The sequence below is a fragment of the Cydia pomonella genome, chromosome 11 (genome assembly GCF_033807575.1).
Source record: "Cydia pomonella isolate Wapato2018A chromosome 11, ilCydPomo1, whole genome shotgun sequence".
NCBI lineage: Eukaryota > Metazoa > Arthropoda > Insecta > Lepidoptera > Tortricidae > Cydia > Cydia pomonella.
Genome location: NC_084713.1, coordinates 3,191,039 through 3,209,477, shown reverse-complemented (window position 1 = coordinate 3,209,477; position 18,439 = coordinate 3,191,039). Strand labels below are relative to the sequence as shown.

The 18,439-nt window shown below is 36.7% G+C and overlaps 1 protein-coding gene across 1 annotated transcript in view; it reads left to right on the top strand.

The window, feature by feature from the left end:
• The window catches only part of LOC133522638 (uncharacterized), a 46,634-nt gene that overhangs the window by 4,264 nt on the left and 23,931 nt on the right, over positions 1-18,439 (top strand). The window contains exons 4-8 of the mRNA XM_061858019.1: positions 27-109; positions 513-573; positions 1,379-1,565; positions 5,878-6,054; positions 11,447-11,567. Coding sequence (XP_061714003.1) covers positions 27-109; positions 513-573; positions 1,379-1,565; positions 5,878-6,054; positions 11,447-11,567 — 629 coding nt within the window. The remainder of the gene's footprint in view (positions 1-26; positions 110-512; positions 574-1,378; positions 1,566-5,877; positions 6,055-11,446; positions 11,568-18,439) is intronic.

Here is an 18,439-nt window from a genome sequence, read left to right as displayed (position 1 = left end):
TGTTTGTAACTGATTTTATTTTTTAGGTTCCCTACACAATGAATCAATCAGCAGTCGCCGAAGTACTTTTGTGGCTAAGCCTTGCAGATCGACCATAGTGCTCATAAAAGTGAGTAGTGTAAAAAAAATTAGCATGTACGTTTTTTTTTTCAAATGTATGCTGCTCTGAAAAATCACGCGGAACTTCAATTCAGACATTAAAGCCGTTGTGAACAAATGTGATTTTATTCATATGACTTCGGGACATAATACATTCTGCCGTATTTTATTTTAGATTGTCTGTTATATTTTATTATTAAGTAAAAATATAGTAATAAATGGCGATGTCATAAAGACTACATCACTGTATTTTGATGAGTGTGCAGATCTTTCGACATTTGGACACCTCTCCCGGTTAATCAATTCTGCTGCTGACTGAATCTAATTATTTATTTCAACTGTAATGCACGATTTAAAATTGTACAATTGGCGGACTTAATGACTATTATTAACTTCAGATACACATTTTTCAGGAACCTAATAATGCTCGAGCAAGCTTATGTAACAATACTACACTATATGACGACCTGAAAGGTAATTCAAATTATAGTCGGTCAAACAAGTTTGTCAGCAGAAAAAGGCGCGAAATTTAAATTGTCTATGGGACGATAACCCTTCGCATACTTCATTGCTTTATTTTTCTTTTAATTTTAAAAATTGCCGCTTTTTTCTACTGACGGAAATGGTTTGACAGACTATATTTATGTTAATTTCTAAAAACTCAATACCAAATATAAAAAAAAGTATCGTAGCATTCTTTGCAAAAACGCGCAAGTTTATATTATTTTACTATGGTAACATTAGCGAGCGGCCATTGGTCCGCATCACCCGTCCCGCTTCCGCTACCTTTCTCAACCGCTACAGCACCCCGCGTCCCGCGGAGCCCTCACCTCACCACAAAACGGCTTCGTCGCGGACGGAAGACGCTAGTCTTTGTCCATACGTTTTAATTTTTTTTATTTTAACTTGCGCAATTTATACGTTTTGTAGTGCGATAATCCCTATTACAGTTTAATAGTGAATAATAAACTTTTGACAAGTGCAAATCGTTGTTGTTGTACATAAATCTATTGACTTTGACTGCCATTCATTATCCCTAACGGGATAAAAGCTTGGTTCTGCGCCTTTGTTCGTTAAAAAGTGTCGAAAGCCAAGTGCATGCATCTTTTCCTGCAAGACTCAGGTTAGTAATTAGAGTATATAATTACGGAAAGAGTGGTTTTGAGTGGTATGGTCTGGTTTCTACGTAATACGATTACGCATAGGGAAAGTCCGTCATGCCTCCTTCCTTGTGTGTCACGCGTGTGATGCGACCTTAAACAAATGCTCATGTTTTTAGGTTTCCTCAGCGACGATTGTGATGATACCGTTGTCGAACTCTCGAAACTGTCGATTGTTGACTCTGACCACGAAGTTACAGTGGTAGAGAACCTACATGAAGATCGTTCGACAACCGCAAGGGACTACGTTCTGAGGCGCTGCAACCAAACGGAGGCGATTCTGTTTGATGAATGCTATCCAGATACGTAAGTACACTAACCGTTATTGTTTACGCCCTTTTCTATTTCATATGCGAAATGTGTTTTACTTTTCCCGTTTCACTTGGCATTAATGATGGCAGATTGTTTTGCAATAAGTCGTTATGTAGGTGTAGTGTAAACATGTTCTTGAGAAATCTAGGGTTGTTGAACAATCTTAAATAACCTTTAGACAAAAGTTATAAATTTGTCTACCAACCTACCTACTGATAAATAAATATGAAGGAATTATTTTTTCTGAATATCAATCTGACTACACACTTCAAGATGCCAACAATGATTGCTATCCATGTACCCTTCATAAAATTCAGTTCAGTACATTCACATATGTGGTGTTCCATGCCTAAAGGGTCCTTAAGCTCCATGTGCATAAGTACCCTTCTATGATGGAAAGCCATGTATATCTAATTGCTCTAACCCACACTTTTAAGCACCAATATGTACATTAATTAGTAAATACAAATGCTACTTTCTCCAAAAGGCATCAATGTCATGTTCATGCTTGAATGATGTATTGTCCTTTATTATTTGGTTCATGTTTGTGTTCCCTTCATTGTTAGGAAATTAGTTCTGCCACTAATTTGAATGTAGAGCATGAACATATAACTTTCACTAATGCTTTATGCCATTTAGTCATATAAACATTAAAAAGTTCACTCTGTCATCGCTTATAAATTTAGGTCACTAACATGCAAATTCCAACTCGTAATAGCTTTCTGAGAAAGATTAAGGCTCAAAACACTCATTGTGACGGAATTGAAACAATGAATTACCTAGTTGCTGACATAACTTGTTGCTAATGTATGTATTTGGTTCAAAACAACCGGTTAATTACTTGAATCCATTAGCTAATTAGGTTTGCTAGGCTTGTTATTACAAAACTAGTGAATAATATTTCAGGAGGAATAATATTCCTGGAGGAATATTATGTGAATTAATAATTATGTTTCGTTTAAATTTTGTTACCTAATTATGGGGAAATCCAAGAAATATCTGACATCATTGATGAGTTGTATGTGATCAAAATAAAACATGAATAACTTAGTTCCATTGTGCATTTTTCAATACATAACCTAGTTTGTACAGCCTTGTAATGACAATAAAAAATGTTTGCACCTAACTAGGTCAAAGTTGGTGCTATAATAGTTACATTGCATCCATTGTTGTGTTGTGTTTACTATAAATATTATAATTGTCACTTAGGTTTCCTCATAAATATAAAGGCCTACTGTGTCTCCATAAGCGGTTCTAAGGATATTCTAAGGACGGGCCTTACGGGTAATAAGAGTGGGGCCAGTACAGCGGTGTCAAGCACATGAATTCGAGCTAACCGTGCAGTCTAACGCCACAACGCGATTGGTCGATGAGTTTGCGTCACACGCGCGATTGGTCGCAAATAGTTGCGTTAGACTGCACAATTTGCTTGAATTCGTGAGTGACACCACTGAACTAGCAACATTCTTAGTGCCTGTAAGATCCTTAGATATATGTCAATGTTTTATAGTATTTCTAAAAGATTATTTCATAAAAGATTTTTTATGAACGTACTTTATGAATTTTTACTGGTGTTTTAAGTTTAAAATGAAATAAACAGTAGATTTTTTTTAATGGGGTTGTTTCCATTAACAGAACTTTGATATGCCATTGCTACTAGAGAAAAAAAAAATCGAATTCAAGTATAGCTCAGTCGTGTTTTTGTTATTGTAAGTCACCTAAAATAGTTACAGTCTCTGACGTAAGCATAGGATTATTGTAGTTTATCTGCAGTGTCCTCCGAGTAAGGTGAAAAAACTGTGCAAACAGGTGACTCAAACCTTCAATAGATCAGTCTTTGTTTATTCTGTACATCGGTGGGGTTTTCACATCATATTTGGAACATAATTGTCTTTCTAAAAACTAACGAATTATCTGAAATATCTGAATTAATTATTTGATCTGAGCTAAATATGACTTTGGCTTTATGATTAGTACAAAAATTACGCATGTACGATTTGTACGCCCAGCTTTACGCAATGTGTCCATGCAATTTTTTCAGTCACATCCATACAAATATTGATATGGACAAAGTGCCAAAAATATTTATACACGACCTCTTCGGCCTTTATGGTAGTGTATACATATTTTTGGCACTGTGTCCGTACATTTTTAAACATGACTGTACATTAAAAGCTTTGTTGTTTTTTCACATGAGAACTCGGGGAAATTAAAGTTTTTTTTTATGAACTTTAGCCTCCATTTCCTATCATATTTCAGTTTTAGTAGAAATACAATAATGGAATTTTAACGTTCTAGACAAAAGATTATGAAAGAAAAAAACAACTAAAATCTACGAAATAATGTACATCCTAATGGTCGATTCTTTTTTTACCTTCTATCTGTTCCTTAGAATTCTTAGTCTATGTTATACTGACAATAGAACATTTACATTACGTAAACCTTACAAACGACTAACGAGTTCTTTACATTTATTGTACTCCTTATCATCAATCTCACAAGCGTTTAAAACGCTCATCCAAGCATAGACAATGTGCATTCATCACTTTCATTAACAGTGCGTTGAAAAAGGATGGAAAGTCGTTATGTCGTTAACACCTGTTCCCGTTTACATTTCGAGAGGGAAGCGAACCATAAAGCATTTATTTCTATTGCATATCTCTCCACGCTCTTTGCCTCTAAACCGGAAAAGGGCGTATTATTTCAATATCAATGGGTGATTGTCGGTTCTTAATAAAAAAAAAACTTCAATGTATTCTCTGAATCTATGGTAATTAAGGGGTATTCGTCATTATCATTCACATTTCAAGTTGAACGTTACAACGTTCAAAGATATTCCACATGTATTTTTAAAGTTACTATGATTGGTAATTAAATTTAATTGCATTATTTTCATTCGCAATTGTTTTTGTTGATTTAACTTTCATAAATCCAAACTCTGTTTAAAACTTCAAACCCTTTTATTTTAAGTTGTTATTAGGTAAGTATTACAATTTCTTACAATTATTCATGGTTAGCATAATCTCAAGTTAACAAATATAATCTAACAAGTGTTTTCTCGTTTCTCCCTGACATCTCACCTATTCTGGCGTCAATCATCTACCGTATATAGCAGTGTTGCCATCTTGAACATCATACAAGTTCAACTATTTTAATATGTTAAAACCTTTTTTTACAAAATACCGCATTCTTACTCCACATATTTATTACAAAGGGTATTAAAACTGACATAAACGGTACTACAAATCATCAAGCGACGTTTTATTAAAATGATTACTCGCTATAACAACGAATTTAGCCTCATTTAGTTAAGAATCATCACATAACTATTTTTATAGTATGCATTACTGCATTTTCTTGAATTTAGCAGTAAAACATTACAACACACAAACACACACAACACAAACAACAGACACACTAATTTATTGCCGTTATAAAGATTGGTACACTTCTGTGTGTAATAAATAATCTAAAAAAGAAACCTCACTGGCTCATGTAAAGCTTATATCTGTCAGATAGCCTTTTCAAATTACCAATCTATTCCAAGGGCCGCCAGTTGCATCAACCGCATCCGAGGTATTCCGTAAAATACTTTTTACTTTTTTTATGATATAAGAGGCAAACGAACAGACGGATCACCTGACGGTAAACGATTACCGCAGCCCATGGACACCCGCAACACCAGAGGGGTTGTAAGTGCGTTGCCGGTATTTAAGTTAAGCTCTTTTCTTGAAGGTCGTATCGGTCCGGAAATACCGCACCGCAGGCGACAGCTCATTCCACAGTTTAGCTATTCCTGGAAATATACATACATAATCTAGATTACCGGCGGTTAATCCTTTTTTACGTATCCCAAGACATCAACCGACAGTTGAATTCCCTCAATTTGGCTGACCAATCTGTTCTTCTCTTATTTGAACACAAAATACCACTCCTACTCAGTGTTGTGGTATTTCCTACTCATACTGTTGTGTTCCTGCCGGTGAGTAAGGTTGCCAGAGCTCAACGAGGGTGTGGAGTGTTAGGGTCGGCAACGCGCATGTAACTCCCCTGGAGTTGCCGGCGTCCATAGGCTACGGACACTGTTTACCATCAGGCGGGCCACCGACGTAGTATATAAAAAAAATGCTGCAAAAGTACGATAATTGCGAAGTATTAGGCTTGAGTCGAACTGCCAGCCGTCTAGTACATGACATTGTCCTCACTATCCAGGGATAGTGACAGGCCAAATCCTGAAAAAATTACCACATTACACACAATTTACACATTAAATCTACGTAGATCATAAAACCCCATTCCTTTCCAGAGCCCTGAAGAATTGCCACAAGATCGGCGAGGGTGTCTATGGGGAGGTGTTCCTTTGGCGAGCCCGCGATGGCCGTGCGCGTGTTATGAAGATAGTACCAGTCGCAGGCGATATCAAGGTCAATGGAGAGCATCAGAAGGACTTCAACGAGATCATATCCGAGATTGTGATTGCTATGTAAGTCTACCATTTCATGTAACCGGTACCTGTAGTGTCTATGGGGAGTTCCTTTGGAGAGCCCGCGATAGCCGTGCGCGTGTTATGAAGATAGTACCAATCGCAGGCGATATCAAGGTCAATGGAGAGCACCAGAAGGACTTCAACGAGATCATATCCGAGATTGTGATTGCTATGTAAGTCTACCATTTCATGTAACTAGGAGTACCTGTAGTGTCTATGGAGAGTTCCTTTGCCGAGCCCGCGATGGCCGTGCGCGTGTTATGAAGATTGTACCAGTGGCAGGCGATATCAAGGTCAATGGAGAGCATCAGAAGGACTTCAACGAGACCATATCCGAGATTGTGATTGCTATGTAAGTCTATCATTTCATGTAACCAGTACCTGTAGATGGGGAGTTCCTTTGGCGAGCCCGCGATAGCCGTGCGTGTGTTATGAAGATAGTACCAGTGGCAGGCGATATCAAGGTCAATGGAGAGCACCAGAAGGACTTTCACCAGATCACATCCGAGATTGTGATTGCTATGTAAGTCTACCATTTCATGTAACTAACAGTACATGTAGTGTCTATGGGGAGTTCCTTTGGCGAACCCGCGATGGCCGTGCGCGTGTTATGAAGACCGTAACAGTCGCAGGCGATATCAAGGTCAATGCAGAGCACCAGAAGCACTTCCACGAGATCATATCCGAGATTGTGATTGCTATGTAAGTTACTGTTTTATTTGACTAGTTGTTCCTATAGTCTACCTAAGTGGTGCCCTTTGTTATGAAGATAGCACCCGTCGCCGGCATTACCAAGGTTTAGGACGCCAGAATTTCTCGAGAGCATAGAATAATTGCAATGGAAGTCTTAGTTTCTGTTTCACATTGTCCAAGTAAAGTCCTGAATAAGCTACTTTATCTGACGAATAAAGTCGTCGTTGGCGTTTCACAATCTTCAAATAAGCTTAACTGGTAGATAGTGCTAAGTTTTGCAGAAAGTTTTATTTGGCAGTTAATTTATTTGTTAATTAGCTATCCAATACTTTCAGACTGTGATATAGACCCTTTTTGTAGCTATGCAGGAAAGAATAGGCCGATAAGGATATTTCAGAGGCGTTTGCAATATTTTAGCCCACTTTTGAGAACCCACCAAATTTCTAATGCTGATAGGTAGAGTTCAGTAGGAAATCGAATCAATCGCCTTAACCCAGGTATACTCAAATAGGTGTACAATGGGCGTTGGGTTAGTTTAGATCATGGTTTGTTTTTGGTTCATGTTAGTAGTATCTCAAAGGTAAACGTTGGCGAGTAGGCGTGCAATATGTCCTTCTACACGCCTTACAAACCATTGCGTTAACATAAAATGAAGGTCTTGTAGTACTAACACCAACTAAAATTTTGCAATCCTTCCAAAATGCGTAACATTTTTGCGGAAGTTTCAGAAACAAGTAAAAATATATTCGATCTGAATGTAATTGATGCTAGTAAAAAACCCGAAACATCTGTACACGTCACTGCCCTTATGATATTCACTTGTCCTTACCTTTTCAACGCCAAGAACACCTAAAGGCGTCGTTGCTTGTGCCCACAGCGCCAAGGACACCTATAGGTGTTATGGCGGACGCTGTCAAAGTATTCTTCACACTTTCGAATAAGGTTTATATTAGCTCCCTTGCGCATGGGAGCTTGCCGTTTGGATGTTTGTGTTTATGATATAAAGTGTTCAAAGGGTTAAAAGCCGTCAAAATAACAAATGTCATAATCAAGATATCTAGAAACGAGAAAAAAGACTAAATATTTAGCAGTTTTTTTAGCTTCAAGCTGACTGTGGAATATCACGCTCCGTTAAGCTGTTTAGGGTTCTAGCTAAATTGGACATGCCATAACGTAAGTATTGAACAACCAATTTAGCTAGAACCCTAAATGGCCTGATGGTATCTAATTATATGTCTAAAGTCTAAAGCAACATGTCTCGCACAAGCATCCTACCTGACATACTCGAAACGTAACCTTATAAATAAAACCTTCAAAAACCAGCATTCCCGCATGGACCAACGTCGTAACCAAAATTCATATAATTTCCTAGAATTTAATAATGCTGGCTGTTATTATTCAAAATGCGAGTTGAATACCCTAACCAGTTCACTGTGACCTCTAGATTAACAAAACAACCGCTGCCAACATCGAAACATCGAAAAACGTTGTCTGCCTCTCTGTCACTCGAATATGCAAGAGCAATTGAAAGGCAGATAACGATATTTGAGATTTGAATTGACTGGTGTTGACTGAATCACCTGCTATTAGCTCGACATGTCTCGAAATTGTATCTCCATCACTGTCGGTCTAATACAAGATCGGTAGAGACGGAGACGATCGATTCGACTCTCGTGATTGTAGAGGTAACAAAACGTGCCGGTGCTTATTCACCCGGCACGCGAGTGTGACTCATGCCTAGACCGACGTGAAAGATAAGTCACGGACATGATGTAATGCGAGTAATACCTACAAATAAAAAGCTACACCATTGCCCATTGTCCACACTTAACCGACAATTCGCAATCAAGATATAAGATCCACCGCTCAGTTAAGAATTAGTGTTCGACCGAAACCGGATTATTTGCCGAAACATGATTTTTATTTCGAAATCTAACAAAACCGAAACCTCAGTCGGACACTACCGACGGTACAGTCTCGGCGCGGTCGAAAGATTCGACAGTTTTTGGCCGAAACATTAACATTAAAAATGTTGCTATTACAAAAGAAATGAAATTTATGAGCCGCCGACAGCTTTTCACTCAAATGCCACATTCCTTGCTCCAAAATTTTTACCATACTTTCAAAATGTCTTATATTATTTAAGATTCGTATTGCAAATACGATCTTTTAGCTTACCGCAGCAGCAACAAGCAATCCTTTCACTTGCTGTAATAGCAACTCAATACGTAATATGTTAGTAAGTCTGACTCATGGCATTATGCCTTTTCTACTCTTTATACTGTAATAACTCCGAATGAATCGTTGGTTGTTGGTATCGACATTGAGAAGTGAGAGCAAATTTTTCTTAGTATTTTTTTTTTAACTTTTTTAACAGTCTAACAGGCAAGCTTTATGGAAATAAAGCTTCCGCTTTTTCTACTAGAGGTATTTAGGGGTGTACAAGAAAGTTTTTTTTTCTGTGGGAGGTTAACTAGGTACCAAAGAGAATTAAAAAGACCAGAGTAGGCGTAGGAGTTGAAAATAGAGTTCTGGTTATTTTGGTTATAATATTAGCGGAAAATTTTTGACCATTAGACTTTTTGTTTGCGGCGACATCTATTGTTGAGTAGCAGTACTGAGAGTTCCGCTACTTGACGCTAGATGTAGACTATGAAAATAATATTTTTAGCAATAAAACCGTTGTATGGAGTGAGCACTCTTGGCCTTTTTAATTTTCTTTGCTAAATTTGATGTCTAAAATATTGGACGTAATTTTAGAACCCTTTTTTGTAAAATTCTAACCATGAACAATATTAACTGTTGAGCACCATGGAGGTATGAACGCAAGACCTTCCTGATTTTGAATCGAAATAAAGGCTAAACCTATATAAACTGGAATAGGTATCACTTAAACATTAAAACTCTAAAATGTAGCAACCTTGCAATTGAAAGCCTTACAGGTTTAAATCACGTAATACCAGCCTAGATTTTTTACCACAAATCCAATACATTTTGGTCACGATTGCGTAACCATCTGCGGAAAAACTGTAACCGTAACCACAATACACGTCAACTATAACGAATCCGTGAAGGGAGGAAATGACTCCAAGTCTGATTAGCGTCACTCATTGTTATTTTGAAACGGTGTCCACTGTTTTGGTAACAAAAAAGTCGTATTTTGAATTACGGTGCATACTTTGGTAACATAAAGACGTATTTTGAGACTGAATCGGTGACATACGGCCCTTTAGAGTTGGATAGCTGGGTAATTTGTGATTCGATTTCTATTATATTCTCTAGTTCCCAGGGAATCCAGTAGATTATTTTGTAACTATGCTCTGTTTGAAAACTAAATATGAAATAATTAGATGCTTTTTAGTAAAATTACTTAATGTTAGTTTCTTTTCTTGGAAATAATATAATGATAGCCAAATGTTGCCAGTAATTCTAGTTTCTTACTTATACATGGTGTAATACGAGGAACCGTAAATATTTTAACCACGCATTTCTCAGGCCTAAAGAAGGAAAAAATGTTGAGTTTAGGCAAGGTACATAATAATCAAATGTTATTAGTAAATTTGTCACTTCAAATGAATTTTTACTTTTTTTTTGTTAGACCTAGTTTTTGCAATGTGTTATTTGTCACTTTTTTACATCTATCAATGAGGATATTTAGACTACGTCCCATAGTAGTCGACTAGTCGCTATCAAGATGGCGTTTAGCACTAAGTAACAGTAAATATGTTTCTTTTTTCAATCGGCATTAACTCTTGTAGGCAAATCCCAGAAAAGTTCATAGGTCATTTTAGTCTTTAAATATAATCAGGAATACAATATTAAAATCTTTCGGGCTCGTGAAACACCGTGTATAACTGTATCTGTTGATTGTTGATGCCGTTCTTTGTTAAAATATAACCTATTATATTCTTTGATTGAATTTATATAGAAGTGTTTTGTTACTTATAACATCATAAAGGGACTTACGAAATACACCTGGGCCAATTAAACCCGACAGATTTCAAAGGTGTATTCTTGACCGCATTTAGAGACTAAAATGTCATACAATGTTTTCTGAAATCGGTTTTGTTTTAGAGATAATGACAATTTCTGTGAAAATTTGTTTCTTTTATAACTTAGTCAAAAACGCCTTTTTAGCTGTGACGCTGCCACTATGTGACTTGGTTTAAACATACCTACTGACAGATATTAAAGTTTTAAAGTAAACTCGCAATTTTCGTCTGTAAATAAAAAAAAAACTTTACTTATTCGTTGTAATGATTTTTTTTCACCAAAGTGTAAAAATAAATAACGTGTAGTGTGCAGAAAACGCAAAAGGAAATTTTTTTTCGGCAAAAAACAAAATTTTTTTTGGCGAATTTGGCCATAACTCATATAACATTTTTTGCTCCTTATGACCTCAGGAATGCGTGGTTAAAATCTGTCGGGTTTAATTGGCCCACGGTGTATAATTATAGCACAGTAGTGCGATCAAAGCTTAGTACAAACTGTCACTTTTTATTTGTAAAAATATATAAGTTGGTTTTGAAAGACTGTTATGTCCATTTCCCTTCTTGACTCTGAAAGAATATTGTGAAGGTTCAGTCAGATGGCGCAAGAACTCGCATGCGAGTGTAGTTAAATACATTGTCGACAACTGAGAACTTGCGACCAATTCAATCTTTGCTTGTAATTTCATTTTATCTTTTTGTTCTAGGGAATTGAGTGCACTGCGCACTCCTATAGCAGAATTGGAACGACAATTTGATGAAGGAAAGACGGACATTGACACACTCGACTTGCACGCGATACAGAATGCCACTGACATTTTTAACGAGGTAAGTGCGTTCCGTTTATGTATTCCCCATTGTTTTATTTCATCTAATTACGTTTGTAACAGTTGTTTCAATAATTTATTTGTGGTTTTATAACGCGGTGATGTTATTTGTGGAATCAGGAAGTCATTTAATGTGTGATTTAATGCGTGTTTGCGTGTCATCTATTTCTTTGGCGCGGTTGCTAGACGGGGTTTTTACATTTAAGTGGAATCTGTGAAATTATATTTTATATAACTACCTATACTATATTCCAGTGGGTGACATAGCTGGGTTTTTAGAAATACTTTCACCTTAATGCCTTACATAGGCTAAAATTCTTTATGAAATCATTAATGAGTAACTCTTGACTAATTTATGATTCACCTTTTGTAAACCGAATCTTTTACCAAGAACGCTTACTGAACAAGGTTCATTATTTGTGTACTGGACATCGGCCAAACATCAAACACAACAGGTGCTTGTCTCTTCCCAAAACTTTTGGCTTTTTCCAATTTAGTCCGAGGCCGAATTTTACCTGCCGTCCCCTTTTTTTGTTCTAATCTACCTGCGTTTTTTTGAAAGTTAATACTCAGATACCTGTATCCTTTCTAATTTTCAAGGGGAGTTATTTTTTGAAATAGCCTCACACCACTGTAACTCTTAGTAACGTGGGCGGAAGGTTTATTATCGATTAAAGTTGTCTTTTTAAGTATAATGTGCTCAGTCACGAACCCTATGTTGGAATAATTTAAGCAATAAACAGAGACATGCCTTTACATTTTGTTTTTCATGTTAATTGTTAGGATATTACATCAACCTAATGGTTTATATTGTACTTGTCTCTTTTACATAAATTAAGTTATGACGTGAGCATTTTAACAAATATCGTGTTTCCTTTTGCGGTTAATGGCTGTGTTTGCCGTCAAACGTGAAGATAAATCAAATTTAAAAATAGAAATATAACAACACACAAAATAACATAACATTTAGCTTAGCCCGGTCATTGGTTTTCATTTTACTTGATAATCTGAACTACATACTTGGCTTTAGAAGTAAAAACAAATTTGCTTATTGATTGTCAAGCGGAACCCGAGGCTCATGGGAGTCGAGGCGAAAAACCGGGACAACGCGAGGAAGTTGAGATGATTGGATATTTTCTCTCTATTCGTGATGGACCCACAAAATAAGACCATTCAGAATCGTTTAGGCTCTAAAACATATCTTTATTTCCTATCGGTCGATAACCTGCCGAGTTCCGAGGCACCATGCTGGTCCAGCATATCGAGTTGAGAAACTCTTTTTACACCAGTTTTTTGTGCTATCCATCACATTCTTACCGTCACTGTTATTGGTTCTTAAACCTTATTACAACAACATAGAGTCTAACAATGTTAAGTTATTGTGCTGTTGTACATACAGTAAGAGCCAGATTGCGCAACGAACGTGAATGACCACGGGGGGTCTCAAGCTCCGTGACGTCACGCATCGGCCAATATCGATCAACGGTCAATAACGTAGTGGAAATTTTACTAACCAACGTAGGAACGTTCCTTCAACCGGACAAATTGACAATTACTGGACCGTATGTCTTCCCAATAAGGTATAAGTAAGGTTGTAGGAAGATGGTCCTTTTTTTGTCATCAGTTGCGGGCGTTTAATGATGGAATTCTCAGTCATAGTAAGCCGAAGAGAATCTGCTTTTATTGCCCAGTCATCTTAACCCCAAAGGGTATCAACCTCTGAATTAGAGATATACGCTGGAAATTCGTATACATCTTCTTTGTGGCGTTCTAAAGGTTCTCTTAATAATCTAAATCAAAAATCAAATTACATTGCACATGCATATTCAACCTGCATGCAAATTATTTACACTTCCATTGTTATTTAATATGTCATTAACAAATTCTAAACTAAGAATAGAATATTAAAATGTCAAACGACTACATAATAAATAATGGGTAAAGGAAAACCCTAAATGACTAACAATTACACTTTCACTATTATCTAAATTTCACCTGTCAGATACTCCTTAACGCTATAAAAACATTTGTCCAGCAGCCATTTCGATAATTTAGTTTTAAATGAGGTATTATTTTCTAACTGAATGTGTTCCGTCAGACCCTTGTAAAGGACTACACATGCTGTAGCAGTCTTTTTTGTAATTGGCTGTTTGACAGAAAGGCTGATCTAAGCATAAATCGTGTAAAAAAAAAAACGGTTTTTTGCGGATATCAATGCTCCAATGTTGTTTACAGGTAGGAATTAACATAAAATACACGACAAGTTATGCTCCGAACATTTTTTCATACGATTAACCGTTTTTAAGATACAGGACGCAGAACGCGCATTGGCAACGAGTTTCCAGCTTATTATCTCTTATTCCGAGGTGAAACCCTTAATTTTTGTGCATTATTTATACTGAAGGTTGTCGAAGTGCTGCCATAGTGGCTTTGAGCTGTAGATGTGATCGTGAACCTAAGGGCTTCTTCAAAGAATTATATCCTGAGTTCCAGAGGCTCTTAAGGCTTTATTCCAAAACGTAATTTTAACTTACATTAAATACGTCAAGGTTCCAAATTCAAAAACGAATCTGGAACTTAAGAGGCTATATATATTATTATCGAACCTGTTCACACCAGTGCTTGCGAATTGGAAAACAAGTGCGATCTATCGGACGAACATACTCACTTCGGACCACTCATCTTTTCCTGTAGTTTGTTTTTATTCAGTGACGTGTGCGTTACTAATTTACATGTTCATTATTCAATTCATAAGTAATGTTTGCACGTAAAATTGGTTTCCGTCATTTTTTCCTAATAAAAATCAATTTTGAAAACAGTGCGATGAGCACATATATTTGTTCCTGAATCATGGGTGTTTTCTATGTATTTGTATATTGTTGTCTGCGTAGCCCACAACAAGCCTTCATGAGCTTAATGTGGGGCTTAGTCAATTTGTATAAGGATGTCCCATAATATTTATTTAGTACGAATAGATGATTGTCTATGAATCCCCTAATGTCTACTTCCATGCCATTTTATATACTTATCAAAATTCTCCTTGGCAATAACACGAACGCTGATAAAACCTTGAAAGCGGTTATATTTATAGAAATACACTAAAATATTTTCAGAAATATTAAGAATTCTTACCCTTTATGACCGCAATCAGCCAAGAAAATATTCAAAGCATTTCTTATATGAATCACCTCATTCATGCAGATAGCGTTATGTATTGCCAATTGATAAGCAAGTAGGCCAGACTTATCAGCTCAAGACATATAGCTCTGTTCAAACCTACGATTTGTGTCCTTATTGGCCAACTGATATAATTGAATTATAACTATTAAATTATAAATTTAAAAACCCCCTACGTATAATGCCTTGCCTTATATCATTGTGGAAAAGAGCTGATACAAACTGCTGGATCGATTTTTGTCAAGCATAGAACTGCAAGGAAACTCGCTTTCACGTCCATAGGTTTGAGGGTTACGATGCCACTGACAAACATTAAAAATACGTTAAAATAACCCCTATTACAGATCTCGCCATTCACGAAGACGCGTGCCTTGACTAGTATTGTCATATTATTAAAGGTTAGATTTGACAAATCTGCCTGTCCTGGAACTATAAAAGCCATCGTAATCGCCAAATCTTCCGTCGCAACTTTCGCGAGGCGTGTCATATCTTTCGTCTCTTTCTAATTTCCTGGTAAAGCCACCCCCCACACGCCCTCTAAAGCAAAGTTAATCATAATTATCATTATGATTCGTAAACCTCCTATGTTGTTTATCTTTCGAACAATCACAGACTTTATTTTTAAAACATCATAATTAATCCACCACCTTTATCTTTAACAATAATGCACAGCAATTTCAAGTATACGATGATTAATCCAACATTACCGCGAACAGCTGTCCGTTCGCGGAAGCCCGGTTTCCGCATTAAAAGATACAAACCCACTCTAAATATAGTCCACCAAGCCAAGTCTAAAATAAGTTGAGATTAGCCTTAGATTGATACCTTTGCCGTTTACGGTTTGCAAGTGCATCGACTTTGCATAAACAGCAACATTAACTGAATATAGTCTTTATGTCGTTGTAAAAAGACTTATGATTGGTCAGTTGAGTGGATGGGATGGATATGGGCATACATAGCTGAGCATTAGCGTCTTATAAACCCGTAACGCAACCTTTGTACCGTCTGCTATAACGTCGTATCGTATGTCGAGGATGACTTATTAGAGAAAGAATAAATGGCTATAGTACTGGGTTATCATGTATAATACTATAATCAGATTAAAGTTTTACTAAAACCTATGTAAATAACAAACTCTGTGTTTCCTTTATTATGCCGGATTTTCCCTAAGTATACGTAAACGGACGCGGAAAACTGACATTATACATATTCATATTCAAGTACATTAGTTAGCGGATAAACAGGTCCTTGCTAAGGTATCAAGGAATAGCTTTCTCTGAGCGTTATATTATACCAGAGTTATTACTTGAAGAGGTGTGAAGTCAATCTTTTTCTTTGACACACCACTTCTGAAATTAGTTATACATAATTGTATTAAATGTGTAAAGTCTAACGAAAATCCGTGTCTTCGAGGCACGAGCTGCACACGTCATCGCGAACCACGTTCGACGTGTTGCCTCTCTGTCACACTTACGTACGAATTTACAAGTGCGACAGAGAGGCAACACGTCGAACGTGGTTCGCGGTAGGCCATCTGAAGTAAACGTTGCTGTACAGTCAGCATCAAACAAAAAGTGACGGCCAAAGTGTCCAAATATATCGTAACACACCTCTGTTACAATAGAAACATGGATGTGCTCCAATATATTCGGCCATTTTGGCTGACACTATTTGATGCTAATTACAATTCATTTACTACAATAATGAGACATACGTCGGATACGTCATTGCTAAACTATATTGGAGCTGGGCGGGACATGTTGCCAGGCAGAGTGATGGCAGGTGGGCTAAAATGTTAACGGAATGGTGGCATCTCAGACGAAAGGAGTGCCTGGCGTCCGTTGGCTCGTTGGGTGGACGACATTGGGAAGATTGCAGGTCACATCTGGATGAGATTGACTCAGGACCGGGATAAGTGGGGTGTACTAGAAGAGAGGCCTATGCTCAGCACTGCGCTTACTAGACTTAGTTCAGAAATCAAACTCGGGAGCAATATTTTTTCTTTGATTTTTCCACCTCTTCTGCAATTGAATAAATGTCTGGTTAAATTTAACTCCTATTGGCATTGCCACTAAGTCTGATAAGATATGATGATGCTCAGACTGTCGTGATACTGGGTGTAACGAGATTGCCATTTGCGTTTATCATCACGCAGTGACTAAATAGTCTGAGATAACATCTTTGTTTGAGGCAGACGATAGATAAATGTTATGATAATTTATTTGACTGTCTATAATCTAGGTATATAATTCAAGTGACAAGTCATTTGCAGTAACTGAAATAGAAATCCGAAGCACAATTAGGTTGCGTTGTTTTATCTCAAGAGTTCCTATGGCCACCTCCTATCTCCATCTTCAGATCAGCTCGCGATGGTACCATATTATTGTATTGTCACCGTACTTAAAGTATGCAAATTTTCAGCTTCATCGGAAACCGGGAAGTGGATCAAATCTAACTTGCAAGATTTGACCCGTACATATTAGTTACAGTCAAGTGTAAAAATATGGGTGTACACATCTTACTCAAAAATATGTCCCATAGCATCTTATTCCAGTGTAATAAGAGCGTAGTACCATATTTATGAGACGATTCTTTCGATACATATTTTTGCACTTGAATGTACATAGATACATTGCAAGATATAAATAAAAGCTTGTAAAAAGGTTTCTACCCAATAATAATGTCTTATTCAAAGTCCGTGAACTTACCCAGAAAATTACATGTTATTAGAATCGCTAGCTCAACTCGCGATTTCCCTTGACACTTCACTCGTCTCTTTCTGTCTTTGAATATTCTCTTTCTGTTAACTATAGACCATGCGCATAATTATTCTATCGTATACTTACTTAGCCAGTTGTGCAAGCTGCAAGAATTCTATTTCATTTCTAGTATTTAATTCGCAGCTGGTTGTTAAAGGAGCTTTCCACCGTTACGTAATCGACATTTGCACTCATTTTTTTGACTTACCTAGCCTGGTACTCTTCTGGCTTGTTTTTTAACGTGTATTATTATTATCATATTAAAGCCGTTTGTGTTCTTAAAAAGCTTTATAACCTACTTTTACTATAACACCTACGTACGTTGACAAAGTAATTCGGCATTATAGCAAACGTTATGTAACCTACAATTAGGCGTTGCTTAGTAGATAAAAACTTCGTTCTCATGGAATGCTAAAAGAAACCAGACAGTATATTTTCCACTGGACAATACGCATAACTTATGTTTAAGACCTTTGTTAGTTAAATGTCAGTGATAGAAAGAATCAATCAATCAATCATTTATTTCTTTGAATGCGGTACGATAGTATGATAAAATAAAACAATTTTGTTCAGCACATCCTGCCTGAATAGGCATAGAAATAATAATTATGCCTAATACTGCATGCAGGTAATAATAAAATAAAATAAAAATTAACAATGTAAAAAACATAAATCATAGCGTCGTAAGTAACAAAATATCATTTTCTAAAAGTACCCACACAAATGATTAATAATTGAGGTAGTCAAATAATTAGTTAGGTCAAATAATAGCTAAGCTTGTATTAAGGAGCCTCTAGGGAGTCTAGGAAAAATTGCTTAGTTGTAATTAAAATACGTTTGACAGGTGTTTATGGATAACAGGGGGCCTAAGGGGTCAAGATGAAAACTCCAATCGAACAAAAATAAGGTATGGAAATAGTCACATGACTTTTCGTAA